We start from the raw sequence: 24335 nt of genomic DNA, 5'->3' as shown, positions 1-24335 counted from the left end.
TTGAAGTTGTGTATAATATTTTTAAAGAGATAACCTGTCGGGCTCAATATGTATCCGTCATTAAAGACGAGTAGGAGGTGCAAAACTGAGTAAAAGAGGGACGCAGGAGGTGACAGAAAAGGACGATCCCGCCTGACATGTTGAGACGTAAACAGCTGATAGTTATCCGGTCAACAAGCTTAGGTTTATGGTGTTGTGAGTTGGGTTCAGACAAAAATAATGTGTGGGATCCGACAGAAAAACAAAATCCAGAAGACATTTTATGACAGACAACCATCAGCATTTGTGCAGAGGAGTCAGATAACAATGTCCACAGAAAGGGTCATTTTGATTGCTGACTTTCCAGCTAGACTACACTTTTTCTAAAACTATGTGACATAAAGAACATTCAGCAATACTGTCAACTCATAATTTTGACTGGAATCACTTAAAAATAATTTGCTAACCCTTGTTTAACAACTGAAGATTGGCATGACCTGAGGAGATGTAGAGGTGTGCACATGCAGCACCTCCATTTCTCAGCTCAGGTTGTGCTCTCCAAATAAAAGAAACAAAAAACCGGCCCTCATCTAATTAAATTACAAAAAAACCCAACACTGCTTCCCGGCTACGCAGTATTCATGTGGTATATTACACACAGACAGTACAAACACATTATGTATAATGTATAGCCCACTTGCTCACCACATGAGAAAAATATGTACATATTCCAAAACAATGAGGTGGTACACCAGCACGAGTGGCAAAAAAGGAGAAGGAAGAAGAGAGTCTGTTTTTTTTTTTTATGTGTGCAGGCAAGCTCCTGATAGTGACCCCATACCTCATCTCCAGGGCATAAATAAACATGTGTGAGTGTAAGCGAGCCTGTGGATTATAATCAGAGAGAAAAGGGAATCAAATTTATTCTGCAGCTGCCATTAATATTTCAGAGCCGTTACTGTAGCCCATGTGAAAGAGCATGAATGATTAATTTAGACATCACCTCTGTCACAATCCTTTACCAGGCCTGGTCCGTGATCCACCTTTTGAGAGTAGTAAACAAAAGGTGGCTTCTGCCTCGTTTTTTGTTGTGGTCTAGTCTCAGCTGTTCCTGTCTGGCAGCAAAATTGGGTGTGGTGTGTTGTTGGACAAGAAGGCTGCCTTTTTGTGGTTTGCCTGTGACAGTTGGGTGATGGGGATCCACAGCCACAACTGGAGGCAAAAGTTCCAGCGGTGATAGTTGTAATGGAGTGATAGGTGATAGGTGTAGTCTGTTTGAATCAGCAGATTCAGGGACTCTAAGAGATTTGGGGTCCAAAGTGCAACCTAAGGCAAATTTGCAGCTCCAGGACTGATTTTGTGTGGCACATCCACACAAAATTATAAAAATTATGACACACAAATTTAAATCTAGAACTTGTTTAGATCAACATAAAATATGTTTTTCTTAAATAATTTTATAGTAATAATTTCATAGTAAACAGGACATCAATTTTTTTTGTACAAATTAGTTTTCCAATCAAGCACAAAAAGAATTAGCAAAACTTGTTTTAATTAGACGAGCATGCAAAGTTTTTTGTCTGCAATGATTCACATACATAATCAATTTACTTCATTTGGTTAATAAAAATATTGAATGTTTAGCTTATTCTTGGGAAAGTAAATAAATTCATAGCAGAGGTTTTTTTATTTTGTCCCACAAGTAATTTCACTTGACAATTTTATCCCATGTGACAACATTTTTGGACATCATTGATTACAGCTATTCTGCAATCACTCTGGCTGTGTGATTGGGTTCTTTGTTCTGCAGTTTATATTATATTATATGAACTACCGTAACTGAGTGCCTTTTGAAAAAATCAGAGGCATTATAGAATGAGGTTTAGTACATAGTCCATATGTCTGTTTCCAATTAAGAATATGCACTGCTTTCCCAACAAAATGCATACAAATTTGTTAAAGGGGAATGCATAATTATGGAACTGCTGGTCTGCATACCTGTCTTTACCCTCTGTTCTGGGTCATATTGTACAAATAGGCATCCATTCAAAAACTAATAATAAAAATGCCAAGAAAAGTTTCTAGGTGACAACAAAACTCTGGGTAACAGTGTGAACCACACACAACGACCTGTTAGTCTGCTAAACCAGGTACATCAATAGCCCAAACACTGACAGGTGCACATTAGTCCCTCATCCCAAGTCGATGGATGAGCATCTTAGCTGCTGATGGATGGGGAGGCAACCGTGAGGTCCTATCAAACTGACGTGCACCATACCTGTGTTTTTCATTTGTGTTTAGGCTTTTGTGACGCTTGTCTGACAAGTGAAGATCACAAGGAGACAGGATCCATCTATCAGACCACAGATGCCGCTGCTGCTGACTCCAGAGCCTGAGGGCGTGGTGAATATACATATATATATATATATATATATATATATCTGTTTTTGTGTGTGTATGAGAAAAAGTTGTAGAGTCAACAGTCTATATTTATCTAACAAGAAACTACAAACCTTTTTTCTCCTGCCCTCTTGCAAGAAAAAAAAATTATATCTTTATGTGTGCCTTAGAATGTAATATAGTAAGCATTACTCTGCTTTCAGCCTGTGTGAATGTGTTCGTGTTTGTGAGGCTACCAGCAGAGCAGTAAGCCCACGGGGGCAAAGCGAGAAGGAATGACACTGATGCGATGTGTTGGCATGTGCCCTCGGGTGGTTTTGGTGTGGCTGTCATCTTGTTGTTTTCACACAGCCTGCCCCCTCCCTTCGTCAAACCCCACATTATTCAAATAACGCGCCCAAAAGTTCTTTAAATAATGAATTCACAGCTAGATGGATTGATGAACAATGATGGAAAAGAAGGGTGTGTTTGTTTATTGCTTTTTTTTATGATTTGCTCAGATTTCCTGTTGTCTTTTGGACAAAGTCTTTGACAGGCACTTGTCTCATGGGAGATTGAGCGTATCAGAAAAATAAGCACCAGGGTTGGAAGGATGCTGCCTTGCTGAGATGTGTGTTATTGTGTGTGTGTTTGTTGGGGTCTGTCATAATGAAATTCAATCAATTCATTGCTGTGTGTTTTAAAAATAAATAAGTTTTATTCTCTGAAATAGTTAGCTGTGTCGGTCAATAACTTGAAAGAAGCAACCAAGTGTGTCAAGAGGTCAAATTCGACAAGAAGAGCCAAAAGATGCATTGCTTGCAAAATAAAATAGAATGAAATGTAAAATAATCCAAACACACAGTTGCCAATTCCGATACACAAATGACGGAAATGATAATGAAAGAGAATCCCTTAATACGTCCAACATTCAAGACCTTTTTTCACATATATACATGGTACAACACCTCACTCTTTTCACTCAGCAAATCTCCATAGCTTATGAGACCCAACGAGGTCAACGTGCATCTGAAACTTCCTTTTCTTTTCTGAGGAAAAAAAAATGTGTGGGACTTGAAAGCAGCAGCAGCAGCTCACTGACTCTCTTCACTACAGTTCCTAAAGCCAATCCAGATCAATACGCAGCCATACATACCACAACTGGAACAACTCTTGTCAAAGGTTACTCCTTTCTCTACTGTGCTATTCTCTTCACTTTAGCAGGGCGGAGGAGGATGAGGGAGATGGAGTAAGGAAGAAAAAAAAAACAAACAAATGAGACGGCAAGAGAAAACGACTTCTGAGAAGTGAGAGGAAAGCAAGAAAGATAAACCTAAAATGATCCCCTCTCTATAGTTGCGGAACTCGGTGCTAATGGGTTTTGACACACCGCCGGCAGGCCAAAGAGAGAGGGGGCCAGGGGTGAGTCGATAGTGGTGCGCGGCTGTGGCCAGGGGCAAGCAGCCGAGGCTAGACCAGACCCCTGGTACCAGCATGGGCTGGGGGCCTGACCACTAATCATTATAAAGTCAATGAGTCCTTTAGCGCTTGCAGCTACACTAGCCTTCCCAAGGAGCAAACACCACCTAGTGAGGGCCATATTGTGCACGCTAAATTTATACAGCATGTCCTGTATTTATGCCAAGCTCTGCAACAGGAGAGGTATTCAAACAACAACTGGAGAAACCATCTTGGTGGCATCTTGACTAATTTAGTTCAGCCCTATTTCTCATTCTTCTTTAAAACATAGTTTGTGAATGCTGGTGTATTTTCTTTGCTGGCAAAATTAAAATACATTTTTGGATTTTGCTTGGCTTTTTGACGGACCACATGAAGCAAACTTATCCCATTTTAGAAATTTCTAATGAGTCAAAAATCTAAATACTGATAAGCAAACATGCTCAAACTAAGGTGTGAACAGGGTGGGGGAAAGAAATCACTGGCTGTATTAGGTAATATAAACCTTTATTCCTTATCCAGATGTAGAAAATAAGAGCAAATTCCATACTTTCCAAACTTTTCAAGACTACATAGCACAATTTCTTGATGCAAGCCATGTCAGTCAGTGAAAGTCTCCAGACTTTGATGGTGTTGCTCTATTATTAAGTGCCGACACATCTTCCGCCCTAACCTGGATGCCATCTCTCCTGAGACGCCACACAAACTGGTCCCAGGTCAAACTGGGGCTCGGCGGCGTCACCTGGTCCCCATGCATTTTTTAATGCCTCAAACCGATCCTGACACACAGCCTCAGACTGGACTACCAAATGAGGCAGAGTTTCTTTAATTGGCAAAAGAGCTCAAATAAAGGAGGGTCTGCAGGACTTTAAAATATCCATATAAATATGTGTGATGAAGCATTGTTTTTACCCTTGATAATTTGTAATATACTAAATCCACACTAGTAAGCTTTGTCCTTGTTTATCCACTCTGTAAGGTCATAAAGCTTTTATCTTTTTAAGATGAAAAGACTGAGGCAAGCTTATGGGGTTCAGATAAACATTTCAGTTATGATGAAATTTTTTCTTAGTTAAGATTTATACTCCTGATTGCAAAGTATTTAAAAAAGAAAGAATTAATTTGTAACCATTTTTCAAGAGTTATAGCTTCAAAACTTGGGGACTTTTCCATCATTCTGTTACTGTGGAATAAAATTCTGTCAATTACATTCCACTGAAATAGCTGGCGCTACTGGACTTTTCTTCATGAGCGGAACATAGAAAAACTCCTTTCCCTACCTGTTGCTGCACAATGCTGGGCAACTGGTGAAAGAAAGGCCACTACATTTCAGCAGTCTGAAAACAGTTGTGATTGCAAAAAAAACACAGAATCATCACACTCTTCTCCACAGACTTATAGAAAGATATTCAGCATCTTGGTGTGATCACTGAAGGACCCACGTTTCCTCAAAAAGTAAAGAGTGCTTTGTCTGTTCTTGGAAACAGCTTTACAGTTTATTCTTCTGTTGCCACAATAGAAAGTGTTTGACCGAACCCTGTTTATCTTGAAATCTAGTCATTGATATTTTTGTTCACTTTTAATATGAGACAATTGTTTTCACACCATGCCACAAAGCAGTCGTTCAGCTCTTTAGTCTCAGCTTTTTGTCCATTTTTTAAAAATATGACTACTGCAGAGTCTTCCAAGTATTTCTGCAGACATGAGTCTGTCAGATACATACAGCCAAGTTATAAAACAAAAAAAATATATATAACAAGATCGAACTGCTTTTACTGAAAACAGAAAGCAAACCAGTTATTCCCACTTCTAAAATACAATATCTATTGATTATTACAGTCTCCATTTCATTTATTACAAGAATCCTCGAGTGATCCTAAACAGAATTAAGCAGGTTTAGAACATGTAAAGAAAGATGGATTACAAAGATGTTAGATGCATAGACTAGATAAATAAATACAAAAAGGAAACAAAATATATAATATAAATATTTAAGAAGAGTAAAAGCTTTAAAACTTGCAGACGTTCCATTTATTTTCTATTCAACTTGACCCAAATTTTCTCTAAGCCTGGTTCTCTAGAGCATGTCCAATAAACCAGCATTCTTTCAATGTCCTTTCTCTGTTTAAAATTAAGTATGAAGTCATACAATGACCATGAGACTAACTGATTAAACTACTTTTAATATTTACCATTAGCTAACAGTTACCTATTCTGTTGTGCTTTGTGTGTAAACATAAAATGAGCTAAAACGTGTAAAAAAAAAAAAAAAAAAAAAAAAAAACTTGAATCAATAGCCTTACAGCTTCTTAGCTCTGCTCTGATCAATATGCATATAATCAAACTTTTTGCCAGCATTACTTCCACCACTATGCCCATCGATTGAGTTCATTGATCCTGATGCTCAACTGTCTTTTAGGAGCGGATAGTATGGATATTTAGCACTAGAGACCCCATCTGGCCAGCTTTGTGAACTTTGACCTTTGAGCTAATCCTCAAACAAAAGGTAGAACTTATTGGAACCTATACAGTCTGACCTGGAACCATCCCAAAGGGGGCCGACTGAAAACAGCATGGTGTCAAACAAGACCCAACAACTCAGACCAATGCGCTCTTCTAGGCCTGGTCTCTACTGCAACAACTACAACCCTCAACAAACCTAAGTTATTCAGCGGAAGGCTGTGCCTGAAGTCCAAATTTTTCAGACACTGAACAAAAACATTGAATGAGCAAGATGGATAAGATCAAAAGTAAAAGATGACGAATTTAGAGCAGCACAGGGAAGAAAAGGAAGCGTCTAAGGGTCAGTGAAGGAGGGGCAGGCAGAACCCAGGTCTGGTGGAGGATTGGGCGTTCAATGAAGCTCTCCACTGATGTGCCGCCGAGCTCTTTGAAGGGATTATTAACACATTTTGATTACTCTGGTCCAGTTGTCACAGAAAATATAACCTCCATCAGGGCTATAAAATGGAAAGCTCTTTTCTTCCCTCATCTACTCGCGTTGTTGCTCCTTTCACTCCCCACAGACCATCTCATTGCTCTGGGATTGACTGGCTCAAAGCAATCCACTAATTACAGTCTCAGACATCTTGAAGAATAATCTTTCACACTATTATTCTTGTAGGGAAAATATACCTATCTGTAAATGCAGACACACACGCTGATATGGCGCTAGGTCTAATGTCTGACAACATGCAGCTGGTTGTGTGCAATTTCCTGTAGCATTTGAATAATTATAGAAAACACGATACGAAAGCAGGAGAGAAATGTAACAGAAAACCAAATATTTCAGACACCAAACAGCTGAAGAGAATTAAAACAAAACAAAAAGCACTTTTGGATTAGTTTACAAAGTGCTTGCTGCTCCTCCCAAAGGAAAGCATTCCAAAACCAGAATAGTCAATCAACTTGAGAATATTTCCACAGTGAATAGTGGTGATGACAGCACTATCCACACAGTATATCAATGATGAAGCCCTGGAAACACGTGAGCTGAAGGAATCACAGATAGCAGTGACTAAAGAAATAGAAACTGGACTATAATGGAAGAGATGCATTCACTTTTGTAGGTGCCAGACAGTTTTGTGAAGGATGGGGTTTCCAGACTAAAGACATTTTAGACCAGATGATACTTATCTAGCAACCCTGAACAGGAGCACCTAGTTTACAAACAACATCTCAATAATATTTTTAAAAGGTAACAAAGCTAAAACACAGCATTAAATTGAACTGAAGTTTGGAATAAAGCCAAAGATTCACATAAAAAAAACCATTACAATTAAATCTAGGCCTTACACAATTTAACAAAAGATGCCAACATTTTAAAATCAATCATATATTACTATTTACAAAAAAGTAATTACAAAAAGCTGATAAATTTCAACATCCAAGTCTATGCAGACAATGAATAGCTCTGTTTTCCATAGGAAAAAGGATAGATGTTTATTCATGGGAATATCAGCAGCAACATATTCATATAGTCACTGAATTGACCAGGAGAACATGAATCTTTGCAACGCAAGTTGAATTTAACTTAAAAAAGGGAAAACAGTCAACTCGATGTCTTGTTAGTGTTTGAGCTTTTGACTTCTGAGATGCACACGCCTACCCAGCTTCACACCCTGTCACTTCAAGATTAAATGAAAAAGATGCTAACAGACAAGCAAACACGCATTTACGCACTGAATAAAAGCATTTTCCTCTAAGAACTGAGTCGGGAGGTTTGTTGAAATAAAAACATCAAAAAAAAAAAAAAAAGGCAAAGAAACTTTCAGTGTTTGAAAAAAAGCATAAACAGAAGAGCGGCTCTAAGTGCAAACCTTAAGATCATTTACAATGATAAGCACAGCTAATACACATGAGAGGGAATGCTTTTTTTTTAGACCATTTACTTCATATCATATTTGTGAAATGTATATTCATAAACAGACTGAGGATTGTCCAAATGGGATACATTTATAAAGCACACTTGATCTGTGAAAAGGGCCAAAGTGGCTGGCATCAAAGAGTCCGAAGTGGGAGAGGTAAAAGTAGGCCAGGCCACGGCCTGGGAGAGAAGTGGAGAGGATACAGAGCAGAGCGATGGAAAGAAGAGAAAACAGGCCGTACGGACGGAGGGAGAACTGGAAACAGAGGACGGTCCCAGGCTGGGAGGAGCTCAGGTGTGAGTTGTGAGGAGGCACCTTCTGTTCATGGCTTTAAGGCCCCTGTGCAGACAGAAGAGGGGGCCCAGACAGACCCGGGTCCTCTTGTTTGGCCCAAATAATCCAGGTGGCTCAAGACGCGTGCCCATCGTACTGAACACATGCTTTAGTCTCACAGACAGACACATAAACTGTATAAAGAAATTTACCTACTCAAACACAGTTCAGCACTAATAGTCATGAGACTATGTAAACTATATCATTGAAAATTTATTTTAGCTGCTTTTAGGATTTGGTTTTGAATTTCAGTTTCACTGAAAAAAAAATATTTCATAAGACCAATTAGAAAGACAAAACGTTTTAATGCAGAAGTTTTGGACTTTTGAAAGGTATGTCCATGATCTGTGTAGCGTTTGCACTCAACACTTGGTTGAGGCTTGTTTTGCATCAAGTAATGTATCGATGTAGTGTGGTATGGATGCTATCAGCCTCTGGAACATCTGCTAGAGAATCTGGGTTGCTTTAAAAGCAGTTTTTAGCTTGTTGGCATTGTTGGGTCTGTTGTGGTTTAATTTAGGCAAGTTGGGAATTTGCTGGTTGGTAAAGCACAGGGAAACCATGGTCATTAAAGCTGGTACTGGTACTTTTGGACTGTGAGAGCATGTGCCAAGTACTGCTGGAAAATAAATCCCCCAAAATGCTCATCAGCAGGAGAAAGCGTACGACCCCAAATTATCAACAACATCAATTCTGAGCCTCTCCATTCCTCCTGCACACTCTGGGACTTGCTCTCCAAATGAAGTTCAAAATATACTTTGATAGGAGCAGAAGATGTTGGATCACTTTGTAACAATCCATTCTAAAAAAAAAATTCAGTAACTAAGACACTTCGGACATCTCTGGGTCAGTAATGACTTTTAAAGCACAAGTAACAGGACACTTGTTCATGTCTCAGATACATCTTTTCTCTTAGAAAAGCGATGCCTTCAGATGCAAGCAAAGGATTGCAAATCTTTCTCAAAATGGTGTCTTTCCCCTTCCACTTAATTTCAATTTATATGCTTACATAAAGAACTGTATGAACAGCCAGATTCATTAGGAATAAACTTTAATGACATACGGTTACTGTGAAGAGGGTGAATGGTAGTCAGTTGGATAACTTTCAAGTCAGTATTCCTTCTCCATCAATTTATATTCTTTCTTTATTGGTCTTATTTAATACTTTTTTTCAGGGAAAATTAATTTTGGGTTTTTATTGGATGTAGCTGTAATTATCTAAATTAACAGACATCGAAATATATCACTATGTGAGTAATGGCTATATAGCAAAGGAATTTGACATTTTCAACTAATTTAATTTCCTAAATTGCCTGTCTCATGATATTCTAATTCACTAAGATGAACCTGAAGATGAAAACTTTTCATCAAAGTTTTGTAGAAGAAAACAATATGTCATGCAACAACTAAAAGACGTTTTGGTGCATTTTAATAAACAGATGCAATTTCTTTGGCTAATCTCTAAAGGTTGCCTCTAATTATTTTCCACCAAAGTATTTTGATCAAAACTCTTACAGTATGTGACTGATGTTGATTGACTGAAAAGTCTTGTTTAATGTATTCCTTCTTTTTGTGTTATGTTCTCATTTTCTGAAAGCTTACTGCCACATGTCTGTGAAACAGATGCAATATCCAAGCCTAATGTGTTGCAGAGGCTGGAGAGAAATATCAAAGAGGAAACAATAGATACTCATGAACAAAACTGTCTGTATTCACACTAAATTACTACCTACAATGGTGAGACATTACAGGGACATTAAACAAAAAAACTAAATAACTTGTAAGTAAAATGACCAACAGGTCTGTCCATTGGTCGATTTCCTGCTATTGACTTTTATGATTCCTCTGTAGCAAGAATGAATGAGTTGAAGGATTACAGAACTGCACTGCTGCTCCTGTGAACCTGCACAAAGTGAACTGGAAACAAGACTAGGTCTGTTCTATGGTATATATTAAAGAAGAAAGTAGACATATATTTGAGGTGCTAATGTCTATAAAATTACGGCAAAGTTTTAAAAGGTTCTAAAAATGATGAAATGTTCCATGATGACTTAAAAGTTCAACATGATAGAGGAAGTATTGCACTTTTTGCTGCACATTGTCGACAAGCTAGCTGAAAGAAGGCTATTACATTCATTCCTTGGTTACAAGAAAGACACATTTTGTCGCCTCTAAACTTTTCCAATAGTTCATAACAGACAGTCGTGGTGTAAAATCTAAAAATAGACAACACTGTCAGTCGACAAGCTCAAAACTGAATCCAGCTTTTCAACTGAGCAGATAGCTTGACTATAGTAATCATTAATATCTGCTTGTTATGTTCTGTGTTACTGTATAAACAGAAAAATAACAAAATATGCAAAATCCATTTAATGAGCTTTGAAAACAAAACTTAGTGAATTCTTAATCTATATTTTTACTCAAGTTAATGTATATGACAATAATTGGATAACATATATAAGTGTATTTAATTGTAATTTGTAGTAAAGTGTGTCATTTTAGTAGCAGGAGGAATAATTGTGGCTAGGAAAACATTTTTTATTTTAGTAAAAAAAAAAAAAGTGTAATAATGTGGCATCTTTGCTCAAGGTTTTTATAACACAACAAGCTCATGTCGACCAATGCCCTGAATAACTGCAGAAAAAGGTACAAATTTTTGCAAAAATGAGAAAATAGTGACGTACATTCCTCTAAGGATCATCCTGACAGATTTACCAAACAAATAAATAAATAATAAAAAAAAGAAACTTTTCTGCTAGAAAGATGTTGGAACTACTCAAATCAATTACATCAAAGATAAAGCTCACATATCGAGACTTGTTAAGTTAACTGCATTCATGTTCCAAAGGTAGAGTGCCGGAGCCATTGTTGTCATTTGACGACGGCTGCGTTTAAATTGGGAGTGAAATCCTCCCCAGGAGAGATGGTTCAACCTGTCACAGCAGACTGAGGGGACAGAAAGGTTTTTCTTTGGAAAAAGAAAAATTCAGACACATACACACTAAACAGTGTCTGCAGATGTGTAAGATCTTAATCATCATCACCATCATCTGTTCTGCTTGTTCAGAGTGTGTATGTGGTTCACATGAAAGGAATGCAATTCTTCCAAGACACACTCAGATGCAGAGATTTTCCCTTTGCTCTAAATTTGCATAAATTCTGCAAGTCTGGCCTTTAGGAGGCAATAACAATTATTCACCAAGTTGGTTGTTTAAGCTCAAATTCAAGATGGCCATCTAAATAGCTCATTAAGACAGCAAACCACCTTACATAAAGCACGTTGGAAAACTGGAAAATTCAGCATATGCATGGACTGGTTACTGGCATTGAGGATATGCTTTCTGTGGTTTAATAAGATGCCAGACAAAATGATGGAGTGAGAGGAGTTTCCTTTCTTCATAAGACAGCCCCTCCCTCCTTAGTTGCTGTGCATCGACAGTCAGCTGGCTGAAATACGGCAACTACAGATTTCCCCTCACAATAGGAACAACTAAAAGTGATTTATACCTATAATAATCAATGAATTATTTAAGCAGCAGTGGTAAAATCGTCTTTTCAGATGATATACTTAAAAGTGATTACATCATGATATGGGTATTTGTTTTAAAGAGAAAGTTCAATTATTATATATTTCTTTTTGATGCGTTGATACCACTTTCTTGCACAACTGTTTTACTGAAGTCTGTCTGCCCACATATTTTTAATTAGTCTACATTTTTCAAGTAAGTCTCATTCTGGAGGTACATTTTAATTCTAAAGTGTTGTCTGCAAAATATTTTTGTATCTTTTCTCTTTCTAAGAGAGCTGCATTTATGATTGCCAAAACATTTTAACAATTCATATTTGATTATTTCTATTATCAACTTGAATCATCACAGAGGAGCAATAAAATAAGACATTTAAGATACTCCACATACAAATCAAAAGTTTATACATTCTTAAGATGATGTTTTTTAATTTCTTCTGTTAATCTCCTGCACCTTCGTAATGTAGCTAAGGGCAGAGAATGATGAGAATTCAAGTAGCAAATTGATAAATCACTCAAACAAATCCCCCTCTCACAAAATTGCAAAAATGATTTTTTAAAAATACCAAAAAGAACATCCCCGCGATCAAATGGCCTTCGTCAAACATTTTCAAAAGTCTACATCAATGCATCAACTTTGTTCTGTGTGTAAGTTGTAACTAGGCACCTACGCACATCAAATTTGAGATGTGCCAGACCGAGGAAGGTGTCCCTTAGGCCGTCTTAGTCAGTCTTTCACAACTGCGCTTTAAAAGATGGGCGACAGAACAGTGCGCCGCGGTTGGCCCCGATTGATGGTTGAGTAACCCGAGATCATAGAAGTTCTCGTTGAGGACTTGCCGCCGCATAACTGCGCATACATCAGCCCTTCAGGACTACAGCTACCACGTCATGTGGCGAGACCGACTGATGTGAACATGGGGGCTGTCTGGAATACTTAAAAGAAGTTTGCAACGCAGAGGTCAACAAGCAAAGACACCAAAAAAAAAAAAAAAGAAAAACTGACAGGACAAGAGAAGAAGATTTTGTTGCTGTAAATATAATTTTAGATGATCATGTTACAACTTAAATGCACAGTAAATGGAGCATGCACATATAAAAACAAAAAGATCCATGGATAAAGACAGGCAAAAGACAGATATAAACTAGATAACCTGGACATGCACAATCTCATGAGCCAAACTAAATAAATTAGTTTGTGTTGACTGTGCAAACATCTTCTTTTTAGGAACTCACACAGGTCCATCCGCATGACTACATGTGTGTGTATGTGTGCATTTACAGAGGCTCTCTTTCAGGACCGTCTTACAGGAGAGCGAACAGGCAGCAACTCCATCCTAAAGAAGCTCAAGGGCGCAGCCTATCTACCAAAAGTGAGAATGCATGAATAGAAATTGTTGCTTCAACTCAACATCGAGTCACTACTTTGGTTCATTTATAAGGGAGTCAGAGACTTTCTTTTTGTTAGGGTTTATTTTATTTTATTTTTTATTTTTTGCAGAGAAAGCAAAATCCAGGTAATTTAAAAATCTGACAACTCTCTTACATCTGCTGATGACTTAACTTCAATCCGGATAAATTGATTCATATAAGATGAATACAACAAATTCCTAAAAAAAATGTCATTTAAAACGGTTTAAACAAACTGTTACTACACTCTGATGTTACAAATGTAAACTGTGGTCATTTTGATCAACACGTCACCAGACGTGTAGATTAAAACAATGTCAGCCTCCTGCTTGCTCAAAACTGCAAAGCAGAATCCCCTGCTCCCATACACACACACACAAACACAAATCGCCTAGAAAACATGCCTGAACGGGACACAGAGCACTCCTAAGGTTACCCCCCAGGACAGCAGCTTTACCATCCCACTGACTGACAGATGGGGCAACCAGCTGACATCTCGGACCGGCTTCGTTTCATGTTCCCCGGGTGTCTTAAATGGGCCGGCGCCCCGTCAGATGGGCGCAGAACGGCCAAGGAGGAGGCTTCTTTGACAGAGGATGGGAGGTGTGCTTCTAGGGGTTACCACAGAGCAACAGAGAGGCGAGGAACAGACGGAGAGGGCTAATGTGCTTCACTGTGGTTGGACGCTATAATTGTGCATCGTGCAGGGTTGATATGTTCTGAGAAAGTCTATAGAAGATGCAGATTTTTTTTTTTTTTTTTAATGAGCAAAAACCACATTTAGCTCTATATGGCTTTCCAACACAGGATCAAATAGTAGCCTCAAGGCTGCAGCCAACATTCATTTATGCAGGATTCATGATCAGTTGTTGATTTCCATATTTACACCATAGGTTATTTACATCTAAAAGTGTGAGCCTTTTTTTTATTGCAAAACATGCCACTTAACAGTTTTCAGACTTTATCTGGTGAAATGAGAATTGACACAACATATCAGAAACTTAATCAGTCCAGATGAGAAAGATTCTTTAGAAGTGAAAACAATGTGATTAACAGAATAAAAATCCCATAAACACAGTTTTTACTACTCTATGGCATATATGTTATTAATATAGGAGCAAAGATTATTTATAAAAAAAATCTGATCAATTCAATAAAGAAGGTTTTCAAATTATAATTTTTCTAAAAACTCCACATAAATATTTAAAAGCACCAAATTATCGTGTTCAAGTTTATACATTCTTAGTATGTGAGTAACAGGGAAAACGCCTTCAAGGATATGACTGTTATTTGCATCTTTTCATGAAAAAAAAATATATTTTTTTTTTTGCTCAATTTGAGGCTTAAAAACAGGCATTTTAAAATGAATAAAACAACTTTTAAGTACTTGTGAACAGTGTGGGAAAACATTCCATATTTAATTAATCAATTTGTTTAGACATATTTATTCATCTTTTGCAATAAATGAATACAGTTACATTTAACCCTAATTTTACTGTTGCATAATAAAGAAATAAAAGTTAAGTTTGTTTTTCTTTTTGGCTTTTTTTCTGTTTTTCTGTTTTTCTGCCATTCATTCATAAAACAAAGTCAAAAGTGGCTAAAAGTTCACTTTTGTGAAATATGTCACGGATACATTTTATTTTATTTTTACACAAAAAAAGAGTAAAATAAAACTGTTGCTGCTGTAATAAAAAAAAGCTGAAAGCAATTTCTTATCTCAAGATATAATGTTGATACTGCAGAAGAAAAGACTATGTAGCTAAAGTGAGGCAGGATTGTGTTTTAATAGTACTTTTTTATTGTTGTCGAAATGACAAAATAAAAAATAAAATTATTTTATTGGTAACTCTCCTTTCACTTGAATTCCTGCCTCTAGTTTCAGATAAAAGTCTGTTTTATTTAACGTCTTGTCAATTATTTTCTCAATCACAGAGTTATTTTCATCACCAGATTAATATTCTTGATAAATATTCCCTAATGACAAGGTGGCACCATTGTCTATCAGTTCCACTCCTGTTCTTTTTTTTTCCTTTTTTGTATTATTCATTTATTTGTCCGTCCTTTCTGCTTTTAATATTTCAGCGTCTCAGATGTAGCGGCTCTTTAAAGCGCCCATAGGGGGGCTGCGAGTCCTTGCTTTTGTCTCCCATTTCCTTCTGAAACTGTTTTTCTTTAACCCTATGCGGCTCTTCACAGTTGTTGTCTTAGCTCTCTCTCCCCCTCCGTCGCTCATGCTGTTGTTTTCTTCCCTCTCTCCCTCTTTTTCCGTTTCCCGCTCTTCCCTCAGTTTTCTCTGTGTCAGACAGAGGTCAATGCTACACTTTTTTCTCCTGCATGCACCAAGGCAGGGGGTATCTTTTTTTGTTACTGTGACCTAAAAATAGGAAGAAAAAATGATTTAGGGAGCCTTTTAAGAAATAGCAGCAAACCACTATCTTGCTACTGAAGGGTGCTTTGTATCTAGAGATAGTGGTTAGATTATATCAAATGATTTGTGGGAAACATAATTACAAAATAACTTTATTTTGGAGTTTTAAAGACAGACATTTACTAAAACTGGATTAACTAGCTGTTATATGCTCAAAAGTATGACAGAGAACAAAAAAAAATATTGTAGGAAGTATGGTTTGAGATTTACTTTAAAAAAAAGATGAACAGATTGTTCTGTTGCGAATGTTCACAATGGTAGTTAAAGAATTTTACTCATTTTTACCATTCTTATTGTTTTTTTTTATTTCACATTTAAGATTAGAAACAAACTGTTGTCTATTAATTACAAAGCAAAGTTCTACTTAGAGCTTTAAATGGTGTCCTAAATGTTTAAATGTATAAAAAATATAACCCACCCCTGTTAGATTTCCTTTTTTTTTTGTAATGGAACAAGTATTTTTCAGATTTGATGTGATGTTTATTCTCCACAATTCCACAAAGAATCCAAATCTTTTAAAGGGGAAAACATCAAAAACAAAAAAGCGTCAACAACTTCACCCCCTTGAACACTTTTTCACAGCGCCTTTTGATTTATTTATTTATTTTTTTAGATTTCACTCTTACTGAATTCACACCTAACATTAAATAATAAGTCTAATTACCTTAAAGTTCTGCTGTCCTAGGTCGACTTTCCTGAAATTCTTTCAGTTGCAAAAAGGTTAAAAAGTTAAAAATGTGTAAAAGGATTTCAGTGTTTAAATTAGGGGAACAATACAAAAATATATAGACCAGTTAATACTTATTAAGGCACAAAGAGGTTAATTATTGGAGAATAAAACATGATAAACATCTGCACCTGGCTACAATCTTCTGAAACCTTATGTGAGAATGTGTTATGGTTAAATTAAACCAAACTCAAACGTCTGGGCCACAATTCCATAAAGGGTGTTTGAAATTTAAAAAAGGAACACCAAAAGTACCCCATGACTGTAGTCAAACAAGGTGATGAGCATCATGCTCTGGGGTAACTTTACTTAAAATAAAACTGTGTATTTTCCAAATGTATTTGTAAACTGATTAAGTTATGTGCCGTTTCAAACCTTAGGATGCCTGCTCAAAAGCAGAACATGAGGAAAGACTGTATTTAGTGGTACCACAGTGAGTCGCAGCACACATCCAAATCAACAACAGAATCGTTTCACATAAAGAAAAAGAAAAACTGTACAGTGGCCTAGTCAGAATCCAGACCTGAATCAGACAGGAAACCTGAGGGTTCCCCTGAAGAGGGCTGTGGATGAGAAATGCCTTCACAATCTGACACATTTGGAGCATTTTGCCAAGGTAAAGCAGGAAAATCATCAAGAATAAAAACTGGAATTAATTCAAGGGTGTTCACTCTTACACAACCAGGTTATTGCAAGTTTTATTTTCTTTTTTTTTTTTACATTTTTCCCTTTGACTCTTCTTCAGCTGAACTGTACAGGATTTAGGTCACACTGAAAGATGAACTTTAAAACTAATTTACCATGCACTCATTTTTTTACACCACAAACTTGCCATTTTTACAGGAGTGTCTTCACTTTTAAGAGCTGTGTGTTTTGAGAAACCATTTAGAATCTGTTACAATGTTGCTTATTCATAAAAGAGTAAAATTTGTGGTAACAATATTGCCTCATGTTTTACTAAGCAGTGCAGCTTAGATGAGCTGACTAGTCAGATCATTACCTCCAAGAGTCTCATTATGCTGAGAGGCTTGTTGAAACTAATAACTGACTAAAGGTCTAATTATTACATTTTCTCATAATTTTCTTACAGCTGTCCATAACACTTTGGGAGGACCTAATTGAGGAACACAAGGAGGGAAGCAGTGTTAGTTTAGCAGCAGGTGGATTGAAGCACTACTGAGGAAGCAAGATTCAAAGAAGGTTCGCGTTTACGAGTTTGCAACTACATCTTGGAAAAACACAGACTTCCCCCCAAAGATATACAAGAGACTGGCTCACAGTCACAAACACACACTTGAGTTTGTTGGTTCAGCTCTTCCATTGAGGGCCCCTATGCTAGCCCGCCATTGTCCACGTCAGGCCTTTTGTCTAGCTAGTCTGAAACTAGAGATTGCACCTTAGCTACCGCAGTTCAAGCGTAAACAGTGTTTTCATGCCCTATGATAGACACTGTTGCCAGTGGACCCCTAAATCCCTGGAACAGCTGAGTCCTAGGGTGTCAAAGATAATGGCGATTTATTGCAGTGCGAGGTTTTCTCGTTGCCTCCCCCTTCCTTTTCCAATCGTCCCTCCGACACCACCTCCCCCTCAAACAGATTAAAATTAAGCCGTAAACATGTGAGGACAGAATTAACACATTTACCGAGTCTCCTCTTCCCACAACCCATTTTCGCTCCGGAGCGGCTGATCCCCGCCGCCGAACGTGGGTGCAATTTTAATGACTCGCAACGTTTTTGAAGTCCACATGAAAAAAGCGACGTTCGCCGTTTGTGGCGGCGCTAGATATGGCTAGGCCATGGCCGACTATGATTGGGAGGGGGGGTTGGGCGGGTGGGGGGAACGCACGCCGCCAACTCGGACTCCAGGCTCTTCGATAGGATCGGTGTCATTTTCCTCTCCACGATAAGACGCCTTGCTGACAAGGTCCGATTAGGAGAGAAAAAAAATCATTATTGCTACCCCTTTCATCCACCGGGGGTTTACCGATAAACAGCTCACCCACGGCTAGATTTGCTGAGAGCAAGATGTTGTACGCAAGAAAAGAAAATTATATATATATGTACATACATATATATATATATATATATATATATATATATATATATATATATGTTTTTTTTTAGCAATTGTTTAGCTTGTAGAAAGCCACATAAAAATATTCCACATATGAAAAAAAAAAAATAAAATCTCTTGGCTGAAAACTCAAGCTGTGAAATATTTAAGTGCCAGCTCTTGCCTCCATTAATAAGATATATCAAATGACTTATATTCCTTTTCAACCCAACACTACACACCAATTGTTTCAGCCTACAAAAACTGGATTGATTATGCTGCACCTCAAGGAAAACCACTTTAGCAAACGTCTTTTAAAATAGAAATTGAAAGGAAGTGTTTAAAATATTCAAGCTACATTCTAGAGCAAAGAGAATGAACTAAAAACAAAGCACAGAAACATTATTCAGTCACATTTACATAGTTTATATATATATAAATATACTTCATATTTTTATATATTCATTACGTGACAGAAGAAAAAAGCTTTGAATAACATACATTTAAGAGTAGAAAAAAAATTATTGAAATAATTCTTATTCACGTAAACATTTAGAAATGCATTATGTATGATTTCATTGAAGAAAAAAAAATACTGCTAATTTGGATGAAAATATTTTAAAAAGTATAGAGTGAATCAAATTCTCTTTAGAGACAATAAATGCTTGTGGTTAAAATACAACATAAGGTCTATAAATGCGATGTATTATGTCACTTGTTAAGAATCTGGCAGCAGTTTTTGAGTAGTAAGCACGACTTTGGTGGCCCGGCACAAAAAAGAAACACCAAGTCTGATCTTTAGAGTGAACAAGGAGAAAGAAAGCAAGCGGGAGAGAAAAAGAAAGAAGATGGAGGGGGAGAGATAGAGAGTCGGGACAAATGTGCTCTGTGTTACTGGGCCACTCCAGCACCCATGGACTCCCAGCAAGACTCAAAGCCACTCTGCTTCAAACAGCAGTCATGAGGATATATTTTTTTCAAGTTTCCCCAAAAAACATATTTATTTATTTCTCGTCACTCTCCCATTTGTCTGCTTATTTCTTTCTGCCCCGGCACCCCTCACGCTATCGTTAAAACCCTGTTGATGAAGCCGCCGTGTTTGCCCTCCCCTTCCGTCTTTTAATACCACGGCAGCTGAAAATCAAACTCCTCTAAAACAAATTGATGTACCCTTTAATACAGTCATCACATCATCACAGGGTCCTCGTGTGTCTGTCTTGGTGACGACTGCAGGGCTGCTTAGCTGAGCCCAGCGATGGCTGTCACGGTTTAGGTTGCTTCAATGATTCATTACAAAAAAAGAAAGAGAGTTTCTGGGAATAGAGAGAAAGGAAAAGGGGATCTACAGAAAGAAAAATCCCCAGGATCATGGCTGAATTACTGAGACCTTTGATTGACAATGTCTAATCAGATTATCTCCAGCCTAATAAAGTTGACAGCCTGCAGTGTTGCTCTCTACCTGGCATGGTGTGAACTTTAGGCTGGGTTGGAGCCCCCAAGGGCCCGAAACCTGACCCTCTCTGCTTATCTAAACAGGACTGAAATCAATTCCTAATGAGGTGTTTTCATTTCGGAGGATTGATTACAGACCACTAACTAACAAGATGCTCACCTAAGAAATTCCCTCGAACACTTACCAGTCAGGTTTTAAAGTGGATTCTTGTGCCTCCCTCTTTGTTTCTGCATGTTAGTTTTCTATATTATATACATTTGGAATTAGAATAGCTTAGGGTTAGGCCTGTGTCTTATCTGCTGTCTTTATGCTCATGAGCAAAATAAAAGACATGTACGAAATTATTTCAGGTGTAAAGTCTTGTATTTATAATTTAACTGTCCTCACAAATATAAAAAGACTCAAAGGTAACAGAGAAAAACAAAAAGAAAAGTTATCTCATTTAATAAGGTGAACTAGGCTACTAGTAGCTGCTGGAGGTAAATAACTAGCCTTGCTCTCCTTTCTGCATGAAGAAGAAAAAATCTAAAAACATTTTGTACTGCAGATATAAAGGCTAAAATAAAGATACATTTATGACTATGGACTTTTCTAGGCATTAAAATGCCCCAGCTATACATTTACTATGTTTTTTATTGCACCTGAAACAATGTACTTACTAAAGAATGAAAAATAATTTATCAGCACAATTACCAAATACAGCTTCAATTGCAATTTATTTTAATAATTGAACTGAATCTCCACTGAATTGCACATTTTAATTAGTATTGTGCTTTTGAAAAAAGACCTTGGGTCAAAAGTAAAACTGTCTTTTCCAACACATATCCATATGTTTATTTTCTTACTGAAATTTTAAGTTGTATCAGGCAGTTTATCAATAAATTTACTTGTTTTGTTCTTAAAACAATTTGAGGCCAACCCTACTTTAATAAATGAAGAGTAGAAAGGTGCAATAGCAATTCACTCTAGCTTTGATGTTTTTACTGACATGCTTTTTCTATTTCTAAACAACCAGCCATAAATGATTCAAAATCTTTTCAAGTCTGGAGCTAAGGGCCAATATTTGGCATGCCTTTGATTAAACATCAGTCTTCACATTTGACAAGCCTCCACTTTTGGGCATTTCAAATACTCTTGACTCAAATGTCTTTAAATTAGCTAACTGCATGACCCCCTTCCCCCCTTTATTTATCGCCCCCTTTTAACTGGGCTATCCCTCATGTCTTCTTGGTGTAGTGCCTGAGCTTTTGAGGCAGTGCTCTTCACTAATAAAGTTCTATATTTTATTTATGAGACAAACAGAGAACCCTGGTTTCTTGAGGGTGCGTGTGGTAAATAGCTCTGCATGTCCAAAAAGTCTCCATGATATCCCTCTGAGGGCTCTCACTGCTTTTGGCAAGCCTTTGTTTTCTTCCAATAAACACTGGAGATGTTGAGAGCAGAGAAAAAAATTGGAAAAAAGAAAAGAAGTCAAAACAGCAATGATAAAATGATACCATGTAGAGACTCATCTTTTCTCAGAACTAGGATTCCCGTATTTTTGCCTAAAATGTGACCTAAAAGCATCGTAGCTTTTTTTCTTCTTGGTCATTAAGAAATGTACTCTTAGCAGTGAGGAGAAAGGTGAGGCTATTAAGCATGTCTCTGCCTTCTCTCTGTTGGAGAACACTCGGTTTGAAAGAAAATGTCTTTTCGTTCCACTTCTGATCGGTCTAAGGAAGTTCTTAAGGGTGACAGTGTCACAACTGCTAAAGAAAGCAACTGATGTCTGAAGTTGCAGTTATCAATTGGCAATAATTGGGATTATTGCCAATAATCCCAATTAGTTAGTTGAAATTGGCAATAATACCAAAGTGCTGAAGTACTTTACATTAAGAGAATATATATTAGAGGATAGTTGAGATGTGCAGCTAAAAACACTTACAGTGTGTCTATTGAGTGTCAGGTGGAACAAAAACTTAGTGCTTTAATTAATCCTGTTTAAAAGTTGAGGTTGCCATACTTAATCATTCAAATACGCACACCTTATTGGAAGGAACATAGCAAATGTATTTCTCTATTGTGCTGGAATAAATAACATCACGCTACCTGGGTTTTTATTATTTTCAATTTCTCGTCAGGTGCAAAAAAAAATAAAAATAAGTAGCCACAATTCATTACAGTTTTGGTAAAAGTATAATCCCAGAGTCTCTGTTAATTGATCCGAAGCATGTCATGATATTTAGATAATATTAAGTGAGACATCTGATGAGTAAAATTATCTAAAAGAAACTAAATGTGCAACTAGGTAACAATAATGAGCATTTATTTTCTTTATATTTCTATCTAATAATCTAATATTGAGATAAGCTATATCACAAAATATGTTTTTTTCAATGTAAAATCTCAAAACAAATTTTTTATCAGTTTTCTTTTGTATAAATTTAGCTCATTAGGTATAAACGAACGACGACCAAAGACTATTTAAGTTTTGCAAGCTTAGGTCAAGCGCTAGAAATAATTTATGAGCATATTGGGATAGCGCAGGCCTTTAGCACACTTATATTGTTTAGCCCAACTCAAAAAGTGTATTTTTATTCAAAAACTTAGACAATAGCAACAATTTTCAGGTAAAGAGCACTTGAGCAACATAACGTTAGTTTATGATTCTAAAAAAAAAGGAGGAAAAAAAACTGATGAGTCAGAACAAGATCAAAGAACAACAGGGAGCACATTTCATTTCAGGTCTTTGGCATTTCATACTTTTGTAGCTTTAGTCATTTTGTAAAGGAGAGTTGAATATAAAATATACTCGACTATTATGTGTACAGACTGTGAAATAATTAATTCCCATCTTTAGGACACTTAGTAGCCACTTTAAAAACTCATGATGTAAAAAAACGTTTTGTATTCTACTCAGCTTGTTAGGAAAAGTAGATACATGCCTCCAATAAATCCTAAATATATATTGTATTTCTCTGACACTGATCCAGACAGGGATGCTACAATCAGCACACCTGTCAAAAGGTTTTGTTGTGTGTCTGGACGTGCAGTCACACTTATTTGGGGAGGATTACAAGATAGAAACTACACCCACAAGTCGATTACACTTTAATGCCAGAATAAATATGCACTCTTCTATGATGACGCATGGAAATGAAGAAAACACAATGAATCAGCAAGTATAATGTATGGGCTGGTTATTGCTGTCAAGGCATATCAAGTGTTAAAAAGGTTATGGTTTCAAGCGGCTGACATTTCATACTGCTAAAACATTTAACACCTCCACACCAACCTGTTGCTGCTGTGCACTGCTAGCCAGTGGGCTGAAAGAAGGCAGCTTTACTTTGTCTGGCTTACAATAAAGACAAATGAAAAACTCAAGAGTGATAATGTGAAAACTTTAAGGGCACCACCCATAAGACTTGTTTCTCACAAGTTATATGTCTTTTCTAATATTCAGTGCAATAAGCGCTTGAAAACTCCATGAGCAAAATTTTTTTATAATTTTAGCAGCAATATAATATATGTCTGTTTTTCTGTTTCAATAAATATTAAAATGTTTTAAAATGTTAATTTAAAATGTTTGAAGATTAAGAAACTGTAATTTTTTACACAGGGTACTAAATGGACAATTGATGAAAGCCCATATGGCTAAATTTGCAATTTACACCAGAAAAAAAAAGTGCTTTCAGCTGTGAAAAATGAGATAAACAAATATCTGTCTGTCAGAACATATGGTTGTTTTTTCTCAACAAAAATATGAAATTGGCAATAATCCCAATTATAATGTTAATAATCAAATGTGCTTTCCTCATTTCTCAAAAGTTTCTCATTTCAGCTTTCCGATTAAAAATTAAAACTGTTTTAAGATAAAAAGGTTATTACTGTGGGTAAAAAGAAACACGAGCGTGTTGTTAAAAGTGTGAAAAATTGTCACTTGGCCTTTTTCAACGTTTACATTAAGAGAATATATATTGGGTTTTGTGTTGCCTGTTGGTAGTCAGAGATATACTGTAAATAACTGAGTAAGTGATTTTGTAATTCCATTTTTGCCCACTTTGTAAGCAAACATGGATGCATATGGCTTGCAAAAATTCACTTCCCCTTTTGAGCGCTTTGCATCAAAAACAATCAATCAGTCTCGTAAAGACTGCATAATCTAAATGCAATCTAGGCCTAGTGCTGATTTATTCCTAATTTGACCTGGAAATATTACCAGTTCAGGTTGTGCATCTGAG

The 24335-nt window shown here is 36.8% G+C and overlaps 1 protein-coding gene across 7 annotated transcripts in view; it reads right to left on the bottom strand.

The window, feature by feature from the left end:
* vti1a (vesicle transport through interaction with t-SNAREs 1A) overlaps window positions 1-24335 on the bottom strand; it is a 132112-nt gene that overhangs the window by 67241 nt on the left and 40536 nt on the right. The window contains exon 7 of one of the 7 annotated variants that reach the window (XM_044101569.1): window positions 12109-15829. The exons of the other annotated variants lie outside the window; for them this stretch is intronic. Within the exon in view, the coding sequence (XP_043957504.1) occupies window positions 15542-15829 (288 nt within the window). The 3' untranslated portion in view covers window positions 12109-15541. Of the gene's footprint in view, window positions 1-12108; window positions 15830-24335 lie in introns of those variants that run through there. 7 annotated transcript variants of the gene reach the window in all.

This window comes from Gambusia affinis, linkage group LG20 (assembly GCF_019740435.1).
Source record: "Gambusia affinis linkage group LG20, SWU_Gaff_1.0, whole genome shotgun sequence".
Classification (NCBI taxonomy): domain Eukaryota; kingdom Metazoa; phylum Chordata; class Actinopteri; order Cyprinodontiformes; family Poeciliidae; genus Gambusia; species Gambusia affinis.
Note: the sequence above shows the minus strand (reverse complement) of the source record. Positions and strands in the feature narration are given on the sequence as shown.